This window comes from Lonchura striata, chromosome 13, assembly GCF_046129695.1.
Source record: "Lonchura striata isolate bLonStr1 chromosome 13, bLonStr1.mat, whole genome shotgun sequence".
Taxonomy (NCBI): Eukaryota; Metazoa; Chordata; class Aves; order Passeriformes; family Estrildidae; genus Lonchura; species Lonchura striata.
In genome coordinates this window covers 15,007,422-15,022,613 of record NC_134615.1, presented here as the reverse complement: position 1 = coordinate 15,022,613, position 15,192 = coordinate 15,007,422, and the positions used below count along the sequence as shown (strand labels likewise).

General features: G+C 42.8%; 1 protein-coding gene across 3 annotated transcripts; it reads right to left on the bottom strand.

Annotated features, from left to right (window-relative positions):
• Positions 1–617: 617 nt before the first annotated feature.
• OSGIN1 (oxidative stress induced growth inhibitor 1) lies at positions 618–11,494 on the bottom strand. 3 transcript variants are annotated; one of them, XM_021535240.2, is made up of 6 exons: positions 11,213–11,494; positions 7,064–7,169; positions 4,556–4,692; positions 4,042–4,233; positions 3,631–3,722; positions 618–2,976 (listed from the first exon to the last, which is right to left on the bottom strand). In XM_021535240.2, exons 2-6 carry the CDS (start codon positions 7,146–7,148, stop codon positions 1,983–1,985), a joined length of 1,500 nt encoding a protein of 499 aa, XP_021390915.2. In that variant the 5' UTR covers positions 7,149–7,169; positions 11,213–11,494; the 3' UTR covers positions 618–1,982. The 3 variants fall into 3 exon arrangements, with proteins under 3 accessions (XP_021390915.2, XP_021390914.2, XP_021390916.2); XM_021535239.2 differs by having other exon boundaries at positions 11,228–11,494; XM_021535241.2 differs by having other exon boundaries at positions 7,064–7,166; positions 11,228–11,494.
• Positions 11,495–15,192: the final 3,698 nt, after the last annotated feature.

Sequence of the window (15,192 nt, the reverse complement as noted above, 5' to 3'; positions counted from 1 at the left end):
AAAAGAGCCAAAACCACCAAACCTACAGGCAATAGACGAGCTGCAATAGAGACAACTCAACTAGTTAAGAAAATACTCTACAATTCTCAACAAAGGTGGAAAAATGCAGAATGGGGCAATCAAATGTTGATAATGCAATCTCTGTCCTGGAAATAGTCAAAGCTTTCCCCAACAAGGCAGTGGGCAATCAGGTCTAACTGAGCAACTTCTAACTTTATTGGGGTTGGAGCAGAGACCTTCAAATGTCCCTTCTGATCTAAACTGTCTTAAACTGACTGATTGGTCTAGGCTGTGATCTGTTATTCTGCAGACAGGAGGAGAGAGCAGGTGAACAGGAGAGATCTAAGATCCCCCAGGCAAGAACAAGCTTGGCAAATAACCAGGTTTGGCACTCTCTTAGCCTCACGAGAGATAGGCATGGCACTTCACAAGGGTTCTTCATCCTACTGGAGAGACAAAGATACATAGAGAGAAAATTCACAGTAGGGTCCTCCTAGGGAACAGAGGGATGAAGGATTTAGCAGGCACAAACCATGCCCTCATCAGGAAGATGATGGTGATGAACAGTTCATTAGATCTTTTCTGGGTCAGAGATTCACAGTTAAAACAAACACAAGGTAAGTCTGAAATCACTTTATTGGAAAGTTTCATACAAGAGTAGTCAGAAAAATTATTCAAGTGTGATAAAGTAACTTCACAGACAAGCCCCTCCCATATCTCAACTCCAGGCCAATTCATTTATACATGTCTCGTCCCACTCAGTTTTTCAGGGCCTTTTGACATCAGTGAGTTTTCAGTGCAGCACAGGGAGCAGTCTGTATTTACACCAAATTAAATTAGCTATGACTGAAATTTTTCCTGTGAGAGGTATGAAAGCCCCTGTAGATCTGTTGAGAATGCTGCTTACAACAAAAGGCATCATTGCCATCTACCCCAGCTCATTCAGAACAGACTGAAAGACTGTAATAAAATATTCTGCCAATAAAAATCTTCTAGAAAAACAGTATAAAAAGTTTATATATATATATATATATATACAGCATAAAGCTACCAAAAAGTGACTGTGCCATTTTCCCTCTAATACAAATAATAGTATTTAAAAAAATACATTAGTAATTCACCCAGTATATACCATATTGCACCTTTCCAGAATCCAGAAGACCCATACAGTACGTGGGTAGTTTCAAGATGGACCTGTAGCTCCCCTTTAGTTCTGCTTGTCTCTACAGCAGCTGCCAAGAGTTTGGCTATCACAGGTTTAGGATTTAGAGAGTAGGAAGCTGCAAGATGATAGACCAAGTATTTGCAAATCAGTACCATTTCTTCTCAGGAAGGAGAAGAATCCATCACAGGAATCTCTTGGTTTTTTTAAAAGAGTCATACATTACTTGTGCTGGTGTCAGTGAAACAATACAGTTTTGAGTGTTTTTATGTCAGTTTTTACTTGCAGAGTATCCTTCCATGTGCCAAAGAGGTACCTGCAGCACCTGGCAGTGATTTCTGGCCTAACAAGAACATACAGCCAAACCACAAGAATAAATAAAACCAGGTCAGTTTACTTTTACTTTGTTTCTTGACAAAACACTGTAAGACACCAACAGGCAGTGTTGTGGGCCTGCTATCTGAAAATAATTAACATTGATTCCTCAATTCAATTTTCCATCATCTGGAGGGTTTTAGATAGAAGAGCAATTCCTTGCCCCTTCCTTTTCCAGGCACAAGCTTCAGTTCCAGTAACCGTGCACAGCTGTGCAGAAAAGGAGCTGAATTCCCAGGAACTGAAGGTACTGCTGTGTGTGGAACCCACCCTGTATTTGGTTACTTAATCTTCTCAAATAACTCAGCAAGAACTTATTAACTCCCCATATAACCTTGAAGAATACCAGGAATGGCCTCTAGATTTGAGGATTTACGAATCAGATGATTTGATGGAAAGAGCACTAACCCATCCTAGTACAGGTAGCACAGGGATGGAGATTTTGTTAGGGGGGATTTTTGTTGGCTTTCTTTAACAGAGAGCTGGCAACAGCCAGAGCCCCTCCCTGCACAAAGCGTACAAAGTTATCTCCTGCTAGAGGTCCCAGAGCATAGAGCCCTTTCTCCTGAGTGCATTCATAGGTGAATGGATCAACATCTATGGGATTCCTCTTTGGATTGACTGGCTGGTCACTGTCCAATGCCAAGTCGATGCCATCATTTGGCAGAAAGGAGAGGTTGGGGTTTGAGCCAGTTAGAACAAGAGCCATGGAAATTTTATAAGCTTTCTGACAGCCGTTCTTGTCTTGAAAGATGCATTTCTTGTCCTTGCCAAAGGAGAGCACGTGATGCTCAGGGAGGCTGATGTAGTGCTCGTAGGGCCCAGCACAGGCAGCTGTCTGTTCTTTCATCATCTGATGGACTTTGTGATATTCAGGGTACATAGTTTTGGGGAGCTGGTTAAAAATAAGGCCCGGATCAGTGACTCGTCTCCGAAAAACGTGGATTACTGGAATATTGCAGTGGTGAGCAAAGAGAATCGCATCAGCAGCTGTCAGACCAGCACCTACAATCAAGACTGGATCTGTCATGATGCCAACACTGTTGTTCTTCACTGCTTCTTCTAGGGCAGACAGCTGGTGGTGGACATAGGAAAGGTTTTCTCCCTTGACCCCGAGCCAGGTAGGATTGTCATAGGTTCCTGTAGCCAAGACCACATTCTCTGCATAGATGGAGAAGGGCTCTTTATCACCTTCCACACTTTTGAAAAATCCATCCACCTGAAAGACCTCTGCACTTCTTTCATTTGAGTTCCAGAGTGAGTCACTATCCTCCTGAAGATCTTTCTGGGTGTGGCTGGAGATGCTCTCTGCACTCACTTTCTTCACAGAGGTCACAACAGTGCCACATCTGAAATTCTTCTGCAGTCCTTTCTTCATCACATAGTGTTGGTAATATTGAGCAATGTCCTCTGCTGTGGCTCTATTGTTTTTGAGGCCTCTGTAATAAAGGACAAACAAAGGTCAAGCAGCAGTTAAGTAAGAGACTGGAATTTGTCCCTCTTGCACTGAATGTATCCTAGAGCCATCTATCCTGGCACTACCAGAGAAGACTGATCTAATTTCCCAGACTTTAGCAAAATTATTCCTGACATATAGAGCTAACAATCATGTCCAGAAGCTGTTGGACAGAGGCAGCTTTCTCTAGCATTAATCCCAACCCTAAGAACATGGTTGGTTGTTTAAGCCTTCCTCTAATATCTTGCTTCCATTCCATTTTTAACACCTGGACTTCCTAAGATTAATTGTGACACATGTCTAGAGAAGCAGCACCTCAGAGAATGCACAGTAACATGATACTTGTCATCAGGGGCAGCAGCAGTAGGAGCTAGGTGACCAAGCTTTCAAGCTTTACTCAGAACTCATGGGCATGGATTCATCTCCCCAGTGGGTGTGGAGAAGGACACATTCCAAGCAGCACTGCAACTTTATCTGAACCACTCAATATAGAATGGGCTGGTTTTGGGGTGCAGGAGGGTGTCCTTTCTCTCACTAAAATCATCCAATTACAGATGGGTAGCTACATTCAAGAACTCTATTCAGGTTCTCTAAAAATCTCCAGATGTTTGCAAACGATCACACATGTATCTCTTACCTTCTCTTTTGCTTTAACCATTCTTTGAAAGGGAGGTCTGGGAGTCCCATCCATTCCCCTCTGCTCAGGGTAACCATAGAGCCTTCTATAGACTGGAACAAGAAGCAGAGCAAAATTAGTTTAATTTTTTAATGTAACAAGAGAAAGGCAACTTTTCCATGTTTCAATATGGCACAGATAATGAAATTAGTAATTTCCTCTGATCTGCTGTCATGGATGAAACCATCCATGTTCTGCATGTTCCCCAGAGATGGGGAATATAAAGGCTTGTTTTCCTTTTAAACTTTCATTTGTCTACGTGTATAAGATGTAACACAGCTGACTGGCATTTTAGAAGAGCTTTTCCCTCTCCAGTCAGCACATTTGGATATTACACAACACACAGACCCCAGCTGGCTCCAATTCACTTACGTGCCAGGCCCCTCCAGGAGCATTTCTGCCAAGGACCAGGTGGGGGATGGCTCTGTCAGGCTCATGCCACCAGGTGAGCACAGATTCTGCTGTCCCACCAAAGTCTGTGTCTGGGCGCTGCAGAGTATCAAACAGGAGAGCCACAGGGCTGTGGGACCGTCCCTCCAAGCCTTCAGACAGATACTCCAGATCCTAGAGAGAGAAGGACCAGATGCTCAAAGTGCATGCAGTGCCAGGCAGCAGCCTGCTCGTTACTCCAGCATCTCTGATCAGTGGGCTCAGTGTGCTTGGGCAGCTCATTTACTGGCACACAGACCTGCTCTTGCCCAAGGGCTGCCTCGAGGATCTTAGCAGCAATGCTGGCATTTCATACAAGGGAGATCTGGATTACAAAGCAAAATTTGCTTAAGGCTCATTCTGTCTGTGTACTTTGAAAATCCAAACAAGGTAATTACTTATGATACACCCCTAGGATGCTTTACAAGGATGTCATACTGTTTATCTTTACACAAACCTGGTCCAAAACAGAGACTTCTGGTGCCTCTTCCAGTTTTCTCTGAAGAATGGGATTAGGATGAAGAGCGTGTCTTTTGAAGTAAGGGGTGTAACCTGACAGCAAGTATGAGAGACAGATTCCTGAAGGTCCATTCCCTGAAAAAACAATTAAGAAGAGTTTATACTTCTGGAGATAGAGAGGTTGTTTGAAAAGATGCAGACCAATTCAAGAGATATGACACTGCTATGTTCCAGCAGGGGCTTATTGGATGGAGCTGGGGAAGTCATTTTACCCTTCACCTCACTTGACCTTGCAATGCAAATAGGAGCCTTAGAACTTGCTGAAAAGACACGGGGTTCAATAAGTCAGAGGCTGCCCTCACCTGAAGCTTGAAGTCTTTAGCATGGTGATGAATGGAGTTATTGCTCTAAAATCAGTGGTCTAGAAGCTGATCATGGGCTGACCAGGGGCTTCAGCTCTCCTGGAAGCACATTTCACACCAGTGCAGAGTAGTTCACTGTGCACAGGATACAAGATCCAGAAAAGATGGTGACTACTGAAGTGAAGGGGAACCAATTCTTCTTAGTGAGAAATTCCCTCTTTTAAGGGATATTTGACAATACAGCTTTGACTAATGGGTCTTGAGGACACTTTCAAATGGGAACCAGCACTCCTGTGGTCCTGCAATGTGTTAAGGAAGAAGTCTCTCTGCCATGCCAAGACAAGCCCTCAGAACACAGCACTTTGAACAGGTTGCTGGATGGCTGAACTCCTTTGCTGATCCCCCAACAGCCAGTGGAAAAACTAGATAAATGTGACTCCAAAGCCCAGTGACAGTAGCCTCTGTAAAGTTTGAACATGGCTGTTCACTGTGTTTAATATTTTATAAATTACCTGTATAACTGTCAGCCTGTCTGGCTGCCCAGGCTTTGCTGCTGTGGGACCAAAAACCATGACATTGCAGTGACAAAGAGGGGAGGAGAACCAGTGACAGCAGCCTGTTGACACAGTGCCAGTGCTCAAGGGTGACCAGAGCAAAGGCTGATCCTTGAGGATCCCAAAAAAGGGAGGTCCCTGGCTGTAAAGCCAGCAGGGAGCTATGTGAAGGGCAATCCATGTCACAGCTGGGGACAAAGGCTGCTGTGCTGAGCACGGACCAGCAGCTGCAGGTCACTGCTTGGAATATTCCACTTGCAGGAAAGGTAGCCAAAACCAACAGCAACAGACACTAAAAACAAACTAAACTGCAGCTATAGTAAAATATAACAAATTTCAGTTTACTACTTTGCTTTAGGAAGTACATGGAGGTACCTAAGCTAAACTTCACCACCTGAGTGCACAACACTCAGCTACTACACACAGAGGATTTATTCTGAACCATGTCTAAGTTTGATATGGATGGTCAGAAGAACATCTGGGGCTCAAGACATTTTAAAATGCAACTGCTTCCATGAGGCTGCCAGCACAGCTGAGGCAGCACACAGCCCTCCTGCTGGAGCCTTCATGCAGTGTTGTCCAGCTGCAGTGAACAGTGAAGCAGCTGGGCTGCTTTCAGTCCAACAGCCTCCTCAGCGTGCATCTCTTCACACTGCTGCTTCTGATGTGTGCTCTCCACACTTCTGGTGGCTTCTCCACCCTGGGTCCCTGTACAGGTGCACTAGGGAGGTACCAAAATACCCTCCTTCCCACCTAGAGACTTGTACAACTGAGCAGCACACAGTCATTCTCAGACAAGGACTTGCTGGTAGTAGTATCCTTGTCAAACTTGCTGTGAGCAAGGATTAGGGGTGATTTATGCAGTGCTCTGACTTTGGAGCAGCTCCCTCGGGTGCTTTGAATTCGATGCCAGATAAGGAGGGAAGCCAGATCTGCAAGGCACGAAACACATGCTCAGATGAGCAAGGTCCAACACCTCCACAGGCCATGGTTGGTCAGAGGGGAAGGCTCTGACATCATTACTTTGCTCCAAGAATCACCTTACACTGCAAGCTCCCTCTTGCAAGGAAGGCAAGACAGTTATGATATAACCTATTATTTTTAACTGGCAGAAAACTGCATTTTATAAGTCTATTAAATCTGTACTAAATCAGTGTAGCTCGCTCATGTTTTAAAAGAAATCCGTGAAACATTTCAAAAAACCTTAACAGCACCTGAAGTACTTTCTAAACAGACAAAATGGTGAAAAAACTCACACAAACCTACCTTCAATTCAAGCACTACAGATAATCCCAGCAAAATGTTTCAAATATTTCTAAATATCTAACAAAGAAAAAGCAGGCTCAGATGCTCAAAAGGTTACCAATTTCACCATTAAAAATAGGTACGTGTTTCAATTTGTAAAATAAAGTCCCTACTACTCAGGAGTCAGAGGTCTCATAGTATTATAGAAGTCTGTCTTTCTGGGAAAGTAGTCAGGCATTTCTGGTTTGAGTGAGAACATGTGGAAGTGGAACAGAAGTTAGAGATAGCAAGTCCAAAGCAACAATAGCCCAAGAGAACACTGCTGTGCTGGCAGGAGAAGCTCACCTATGATCACAACAGGCAGTGTCTTGAGCCCACTCCTGTTTGAGGGTCTGGTCACTAATGGATACATCTTCCCATCTGGAAGCATTTCTGCTCTGGAATCTACCTGCTGAAACAAATATGTTTTGAATTATTTTAATTTTTCTGACAAAAAACCACAAGCAAACAAACAAGAAAAACCACACAAGATTTTCTCCAGCCCACAAACTCAGGCTAATCTAAAGTATTATTAGTCTTGCATTGCAGACTGTCACATTACACTTCCACACTCAGGACAGATCTCCTTATCATTTTCTCCTCCTGACCCCAAAATCAAAGGATGATCCTCTGATTATGCACCACAAAAGGGGGATAGGACAGTTATCTTTCTTTTTTAGACATGAATTCCAGTTACTCCAGCTGGCAATTTTAGCAACCCTCTGACGACATTAAAGTGTTGCAGCTTGTTAATATAAACTTCACTTCTGACCACACTCTGTAGAAAACGGTATCATTATCACAAACACTTTTTAAAATAACTTTAAAGTAAAAGTGCATTTACTGATAAGTGAAGTAAACCCAATTCAAGACTTCTGCCCAAAGGCTGGGAATCTCCTGACTGCATTTTCAAATAGGTACCATTCTACCACTATAGGGTTTTTTGAGAAGTGCTAGTTTAGTTCTGGAACCTTCTTTCTTATTTCCCAGAAAGTGGAGAGTTCTAGGTCTGAACAAATAAATAACAAGTCTTTGAACAAAATATGCATCATAATTATCTTAGAGACTTAGGTGTCATTAGAGTGGAATCTACAAAACTAATCATTATACAAACATCCAATGAACAGAATGGTTTTGCTATTCCTGCAGGAATCCTACCACATCAAATTACTTTGTAATTCCATGGAAATTCCATGGAAAACTAAAGTCACTAACCTAGAGAAGTTATTTTTTACCACAATAAATGTGATATTTCTGAAATTCATCATGAGCTTTTAAGTATTCTACAGAAAATATCTTCTTTTATAGTCATTTTGGAAAGCTAAGCAAAAATCCATGGACTGGCACGACTTTGTCCAGTAGGGCACGCACTCCACACCCTTTCCAAGTGCAGAAAGATCTTTGGCAAGTGCACTACACCCTTCCACAAGGCCTGGCACATCACTGCCTTTGACACATGTATTGCAGCAAATGTCTTCCTAGCAGTGTAATGCCCTCTTTAAGGCTGACATTTACACCACAGCAGCTCCAGCAAAGTGCAGGATGCTAGTGACTGAATGGCAGCCAGGAAACCACCAGTGAATTTACAATTCACAAATTCCTGCCTTCAGCAGGCGTGTTGTGAGAGCGTTTGCTTGCAGGGATGTGGCAGTTCTCATACACAGCAATGTACAGCTATGGCTGGGCTCAACAGCTCAATTCCAAGGTGACTGGGTTCATCACATAAGATGCATTCAAAACTAGCAGCCTTGTCCAAATTTTTGGAACACAGTTAGTGTCACTTATTGGTTGCCTGTTACTACTTAACTAAGCATTAATCTAAGACTCTTATGCATTTTGCCTGACAGGGCATGAACCACTTAAAAGACATTTTAGTTGTGCTTTCTAATTTAAATAATCTGAAGCATCAAGTTTTGAAGATAGCTGGATCTCAACAAAACTTATGTTCCCAATTTAACTGAGACTCAAAGGTAGTTGTATTCACTACAGAAGATGAACTCCCCTTAAGGCCTCCCCACAGCCCTGGAGACTGAGGGAGCCACAGCCCAACCACCTAAGGATCTCCTTAGCCTTTTGGGTAGGTTCTGCCACATTAACCAAAACCTGCACCACCTTCAGCAGTCTGTGGTCTAAGTTTACCCCCAAATAATCCCTTCCCACAAATCTCCAGAGCTGCAATGAATAGGATTCAGCACCAGCAGCTGGGACTGCCAGAGACACCAAAGGAACAGGACACTGGTGTGAGCAGTGAAACCAGTGAACTGCAGTATCTGCCTGCAGGTCAGCAGCAGTTTCTTCTCCATGATAACAAATAACCCCCTCTCCACAACTGTATTACACAAGAAGAGAAGTGCTTATTAATTTTTCTTAACACAGAGTACACATCTTATTTCTCTGAAACTACTGGGAGCCTGGAAGAGGAAAGCAAGATCTCTGGAAGCAATCTTCCAGGTTTCTGCTCCCCAGCTCCCTGCAGCAGCATGCATGGGAAAACTGCATGCACATCTGCAGGATTTTTGCTGAAGCAGCCCAGCAGAGCCCATGGCAGCAGCTGCAGGGCAGCAGGGCCAGCGCTCACACAAGGAGCCTGCGAGCCTGTCTGTAAGGCGTGAGCACAGCGTCAGTGCTGGGTGCCAGCATTTTTCTAGGGGACTCTGAAGGGGACAAAAAAGGCACAAGCCAGGAGAAGACAGGCTGGCAGTGCTGTTTACTTTAGAGGAAGGTTGCCTTGGCTCCTGGCCACTGCAGCGTGCCACCCCTCTCACCCTGATAAAGCACAGAGCAGCGCCGCACGCTCACTGATAACTCCCTCTGCCACCCTCCCCCTCCTTTCTGCCCCTTCTCACACATGAAAAAGGAGCATTTTCTGCAATCAAACCAAACTGTAACAGCTAGAGGAGCACAGTTGTTAGTCTGATTAAATTACTGGATTTGTACACATGTGACCATTTTTAACCATGGAGTTATTCAGCACCTGGGTTCACAAAACCCCTAATGACATTTTAGTGCTACACATTTTGTTTCCTGAAGACTTGACCCTGAAAATTCTATCAACACAAGATTAACCATCCTTGCATTTCTCTACAAATGGAAGAAGTCCCTTTCATATCCTATAGCTGCCATCTCTATAATTCATAGCTATTAATTTTTATTTTTAAGTAGAAAGTGAATCAGGTGCTGAACCTGCTTATAGCTATTCCCATCCTGTAGGCTAAAGGTTTGACTTTTGGGGGTAAAATTCAGAGCTCAGAGCATCTCAGGCATTTTAGTTTCAGGCCAAACATTCACCTTTCCTGCCATTAGGCATTAAGATGGATTATTTTAATTTTTTTTTCTTTTTTTTTTTTTTTCAGCTTTAGACTCCAATACCTCAAAACCTGAGCAGCTCATACAGTGTAGCAGAGGAAATCCTGTTCCTGCAGAGGCCATTGGAAAGCTATAGGACATTGAAGTTCATTGTCAATCTATACTGAACTAGTTGGCACCAGGAAAAAAGCCTGAGACAGCAAGAAACTTAAGACTGCTCTTCTCACCCTCCTTTTATGTAGTGTAGGTTGCTGGGCACTCACACTTACTCAGCTTAGTGACACTGAGTTTGGCTCCTGCTTTGAGCTTCCTACTTTAAATGAATGTCCCTTTCCTTCTCCTCATTTGAGAGAATGCAAGTTTCACAACTTGGCTTCTTGCTGCTTCCAAAGCATTCCAGTGTCTGTGTGATGTTACATAATTGTTTCTGGCTGAAAAGCTCCCAGCTCACTCTGGGCCAAACTCTGCATACCTTCCTGACACAGCCTCGTGTCTAGAGGGACTATAACTCACAAACTCGGTCAGGGTGGCTCTTACTAGTTCCAGCCTGTAAGCCTGAAACAGGTTTTAAATGAGCAAATGAAAAAGCAAAGATACATTTAGCAAGACAAGGACACTCTGTGAGCCTTGGAGAAATAAAAAGCCAGGTTACATCAGCCACGTGCAGATAGCTCTGCCTGTGAGGTTTTGCTGAAGTAAGAATCACCAAGTGTGGCCAGAACAGCACATGGGGAGAGCTCAAGAGAGCAGTGCAGCTCGGGTATTAACACTGGGGGAGATTAAAAGAGGTACCACAACACTCAGTTTTAAAGAACAATTACAACAGAGATGCAACAATAGTTTTCTTCAGCTTAATTTCCTCATCCACTCACTTGTTTCACTAGTTTAATATTTAATCAATTAGTGCTTTTTTTAAAAAAAGCAGAGATCTTGACAGCTTTTACATGTTATACTTCCCTACAAGTTTCAGAAGCTGTTCTCTCCTTGCACCATCACTCTTACATGTCAGGCCAGTTACCTCCCCAAACACAATTAAACTATGTGGAAAAAATTCAGCTTTGTGGTATGTAATAACACCGTTCTAAAAACACCCCTGTGGTGCTCAGAAACTGATGTTAGGGTACACCAGACAGAGCTCTCTGTACTTACTTGGAGCCTTCTTACCTTTAGCAGCAGGTCTGATGGGAGGTGGGATCTTTATGGGTGACTGTACAGTCAGGAGAGCAAACCAAACTACAAGCCTGGAATCCTCTCGCTGCTCTAAAACAGCTGTTTAAATATAGTAGGCAACTAGCAGCAAGAGAGGAGAGGAGGAGCCAAAATGACTGGAGGTGGAGCAAGGAAAATACCAATAAGCATGAGTCAGCAGGAATATTTCTCTTCCCGGCTCTTGAATGAATGTAGAGAAACTTCCTTAGTAATGTTCAGCTGACTAATGTGACTATAGCAAAAGCAGCTTACAGGAAGCCTGTCACAAGCTCTGCACTGAACAAATATTTCCATTTTTAACCCTCAGGACATCACAGATGTGTAGTGGGTCTGAAAAGATTGATTTCAGTTTGTATTTCTTTTTCTTCAGTGAGATAAAGTGTTTTAAGCCTTTTGCACAATAGCAGTAAAATGAGTCAAACTGCTTGCATAAAACTCAGAACCCACCAGGGGTTTCATCCAAGGTATCTTACTCAATACAGTAATTGATCTGGCTTGCTAAATTTAAAATGCCCTTCACAAATGAAATACCTTTTTCCCAAAGTGTTCAGTTCAAGCAGTAAATGAAGCTCATTTTTATCTCTGAGGCCATCTGTTTGGAAACCACAATTTCCAGGAAATCAGACTGCTGATACACAGTTAAAATGCATACTTTCATTCATGTGATCTAAAAGATAAAAGCATTTCATGAGAAGGATTTCTCTGCTCTTATGACTCCTATCAGAGCAGAATACTTAATATAAAACTCTGTTTTAACTCCACCAGAATAAGTTGTTTTAATAAATGTGAAGCAATCGTTTCACTAAAAGTTTAGTCACCAGTCAATCCTTTGAAAAATCTGACTCAGTAAATACTGTCAGACTGAAGTGGGGGAGTGGGGAGAGGGGTAAGGACTCTTTCAAATTTCCTGGGCCTTTATCCAAGGCAGCATTTGCACAGGGCTCTTAAATAACTCATACAGATTTTTTGACAGCAAAGACTTTTATATGCATTATTCAGATATTTATTGGCATGTAACCAATGTGTCCATGTCAGCCATGGAAAAATTAAGCTTTCAGAGAAAATAAGGCATTTGTTTGTTTAGGTGGTTTAAGACTGCCCTGTTACTAGGTTTTTCAAATCTGTCTTCAATATATTGCAGTCTTGCATGTCAAACATTGTAGAACAAAGATGTTCAAGTCCATACTTGCTGATACCATAGATACAAGACAAAACCATGTATAATGCTTTGGCTGGCTTTGTACTAAGAAAAATAAGGAATACTTCCTATGTGTGCAAATCTGCAGAAATAAAGTTGCCCTCTCTGTAAAAGATAGGATATCCTGTCCATTTCCTACTAGAATTTACAAAACTAGAATCTGTATTACCTTTGCAAATAAAGCCAGGGTGGCTTTCCAAAACCACAAGCTCCATCATAGTTTTGTGCACAGTACAATCCTTTACAGGAAAACGTTCATGTACAATAACCCACTGCCCTTTATTTGCTTGTACAATAAGAACATTTAACATAGCAATTTGGGGACTTCTTTTTTATTGATATCCCAAGAAACACATCACACAGAACAGGCACTTGTCAAAGGAACTGTTTCTCTTTGTGTACCTTGACCGCACAAATGACTGAGCCCAACACTTTGGATAAACTTTCCAGAAGAAGAAGTAATTGAGCAATCTGTAGTTGGCCTTGCAGTCAGCCCTTGACCTACAAACTAATGCAATTCACTTCTATTTTTTTCCTGAAGTGACAAAGCAATTTTGCTGGTGCACAGATTTAAGGACAAAGCCATAACATTGTACTGGGGAATACTTTGCACCTGAACCAACTCCTATGTCCTTAGAAAGACACTTCCTTGTAACTTTTTGACTTTTTACCTCAGGTTATGTAAGTTCTACCTGTCCATCTCCTACTTATGAAATCTGTCAGATAGCCCTGATTCTGCTGTCTCCTGATTTGGGGGAGCTTAAGCTCTGGTGTCAGAATTCATTGCTGCTGACAGCTCATGGCAGAACCTTTCCTACAGCACCTCTCCAGCATCCACCCTTCCCTCTAGCCAGCTTTAAGGTGTACCAGACTGTGCTAAATTATCCTGACAAACTACATTGTTTCATTCATTAGAACTTCATGTTCTGTTGGTTTTTCATAATGAGAGGAACACTCCCAGTGTGATCCTCCGTGGGCCACAGTAGTGCTTTGATGCTTTGGTGTTTCTCTCAATTATGGTAAAACAGAAATCTAAAATTCTGCCTAAGAGAATATTAAGTCTTCTCTTCATTCACTCACACACAGAATGCACATAATTTAATCTAAGACAAAATACAAAATCAAGTGTTGGAAAATCTGATCAAGTATTTTGGTTCCATATGGTCTTTGTGCAGAGCCTAAAACCCAGCTTCACTTTCTTGCTGCCTAAAGCATCTCCATCTTTATCACCCAGAAAAGCTTACACTTAGAGTTATATGTTAACTTAGATACCACAGCTAGGACCCACATATGTAATGATAATAAATGGTTTGACATCAATACTGTAACAGTTTACCTGGGGTTTTTTTGCTTCAGCTAAGAAAACCTACATTTGTCACCAATTCCACAACCCAGACCACATCAGCAAGATGTTCCTTGTAAATGCTGGGGCATCCCCCAGTCAGAAGCAGCAAGTTGTGGCCATACCACTCCTGAGAGCAGTTGGATGTCTGAGATATGTGACTTTCTCTGCTGAATGACAGAGGTAAAAAAAATCCCAGACAATTGCTAGGTCAGACAGAAAAAGCAGCTTAGGCAACTCTAGAAGTATGAGACCCAGTTCTGCTCTCAGTTAAACTTGTGACTTCCTACATGTGTTTGTGCTTTCACATGGCTTCCTCTAAAGAAAGATTTGGCCCAGACCACATATCCCAACTTTCCCATGTCCCTGCCAAGGCCATATCTCTTATGTGTTCATACCTCTTTTTGCACTGTTTAGGCAGCTGGGTCCAAAGGAAGAGAAGTAAAGGTTCACTGCACCCTTTTGTTGTTCACAGGAACATTGACCTCCCAGTCACATAAATGACTGAAACAGTTTTGTCTTAGTAACTTGCTAAATTGTTTGAGAAAAGTAAAAAGCAAAACCTTACATTTTGCTGGACCTAATGTAAGACAGTGATTTTTGCTTTTCCCTGCTTTCAATTCATTACCTTGAAATCACTCCCTGTCTGTTCAAAGAGGGTTGTCTTCCTAAGGCAATGAGATGAAACCAAAGAATTTCACCACCCTTCACTGGCCAGGGGCATCAGCCACTTCCACCACTTTGTCTTAAAAACAGCTGTTAAGAAATAAGCTTGGGGAGGTGAGAATCCATCACACTGCCCAGGAGGGCTGTGAAGATTTACTGTCTGCATTCAGTCATGCCCTTGGCTGCTCTGCAGCAAGGACCTGTGCACAGCACAGTGTGTGCCCCAGTGCCAGTGCCTCACTGGGACATTCCACACCTCCTGTCTGTCCAGGCTTAGGGAGCAAGTATGGAGAGTGCTGGCAGTGGTCAAGAGAGTCCCTGTAAGCACTCCCTGAAAGAGACATTCCCAGTACACTTGTGGAGACAACAGTGCATATTTTGCAGGAATAGTTTACATGTGAAGTACCCACGTAGAGAAGTAGTGGAGTGCCAAGTGGCTGTGCAGGCATTTCCTCAGAAAATGGCCCAGATGGCTGGATGATAGCCAGATCTAGGGTGCTTTTTACTTCCCAGTACATGTGTTTCCTTTCAGAAATTAGTAGGATGCAAAGAGGTCCAGTCCTTAGGCTCCAGGGACTACAGCATGCATGTTTCCCAGGAGTGGATCTCTGCAGATTCTTCATTCCCAAATGCCACAGGCAGAGGAAAGCTCAGCTCATGTGCTCTGCCCTCAGTTCCATCATGAGCTCAGCATCGATGTTTTGGGGAAAAGTA

What these genes read in the sequence shown, in the direction of transcription:
- OSGIN1 (XM_021535240.2), bottom strand. Translation starts at nt 7,148, where the DNA reads ATGCTTCCAGATGGGAAGATGTATCCATTAGTGACCAGACCCTCAAAC. An exon ending in ACTGCCTGTTGTGATCATAG is followed by an intron (nt 4,693 to 7,063) that starts GTGAGCTTCTCC and finishes TTGTTTTTTCAG; the next exon opens with GGAATGGACCTTCAGGAATC. An exon ending in AAGTCTCTGTTTTGGACCAG is followed by an intron (nt 4,234 to 4,555) that starts GTTTGTGTAAAG and finishes TTCTCTCTCTAG; the next exon opens with GATCTGGAGTATCTGTCTGA.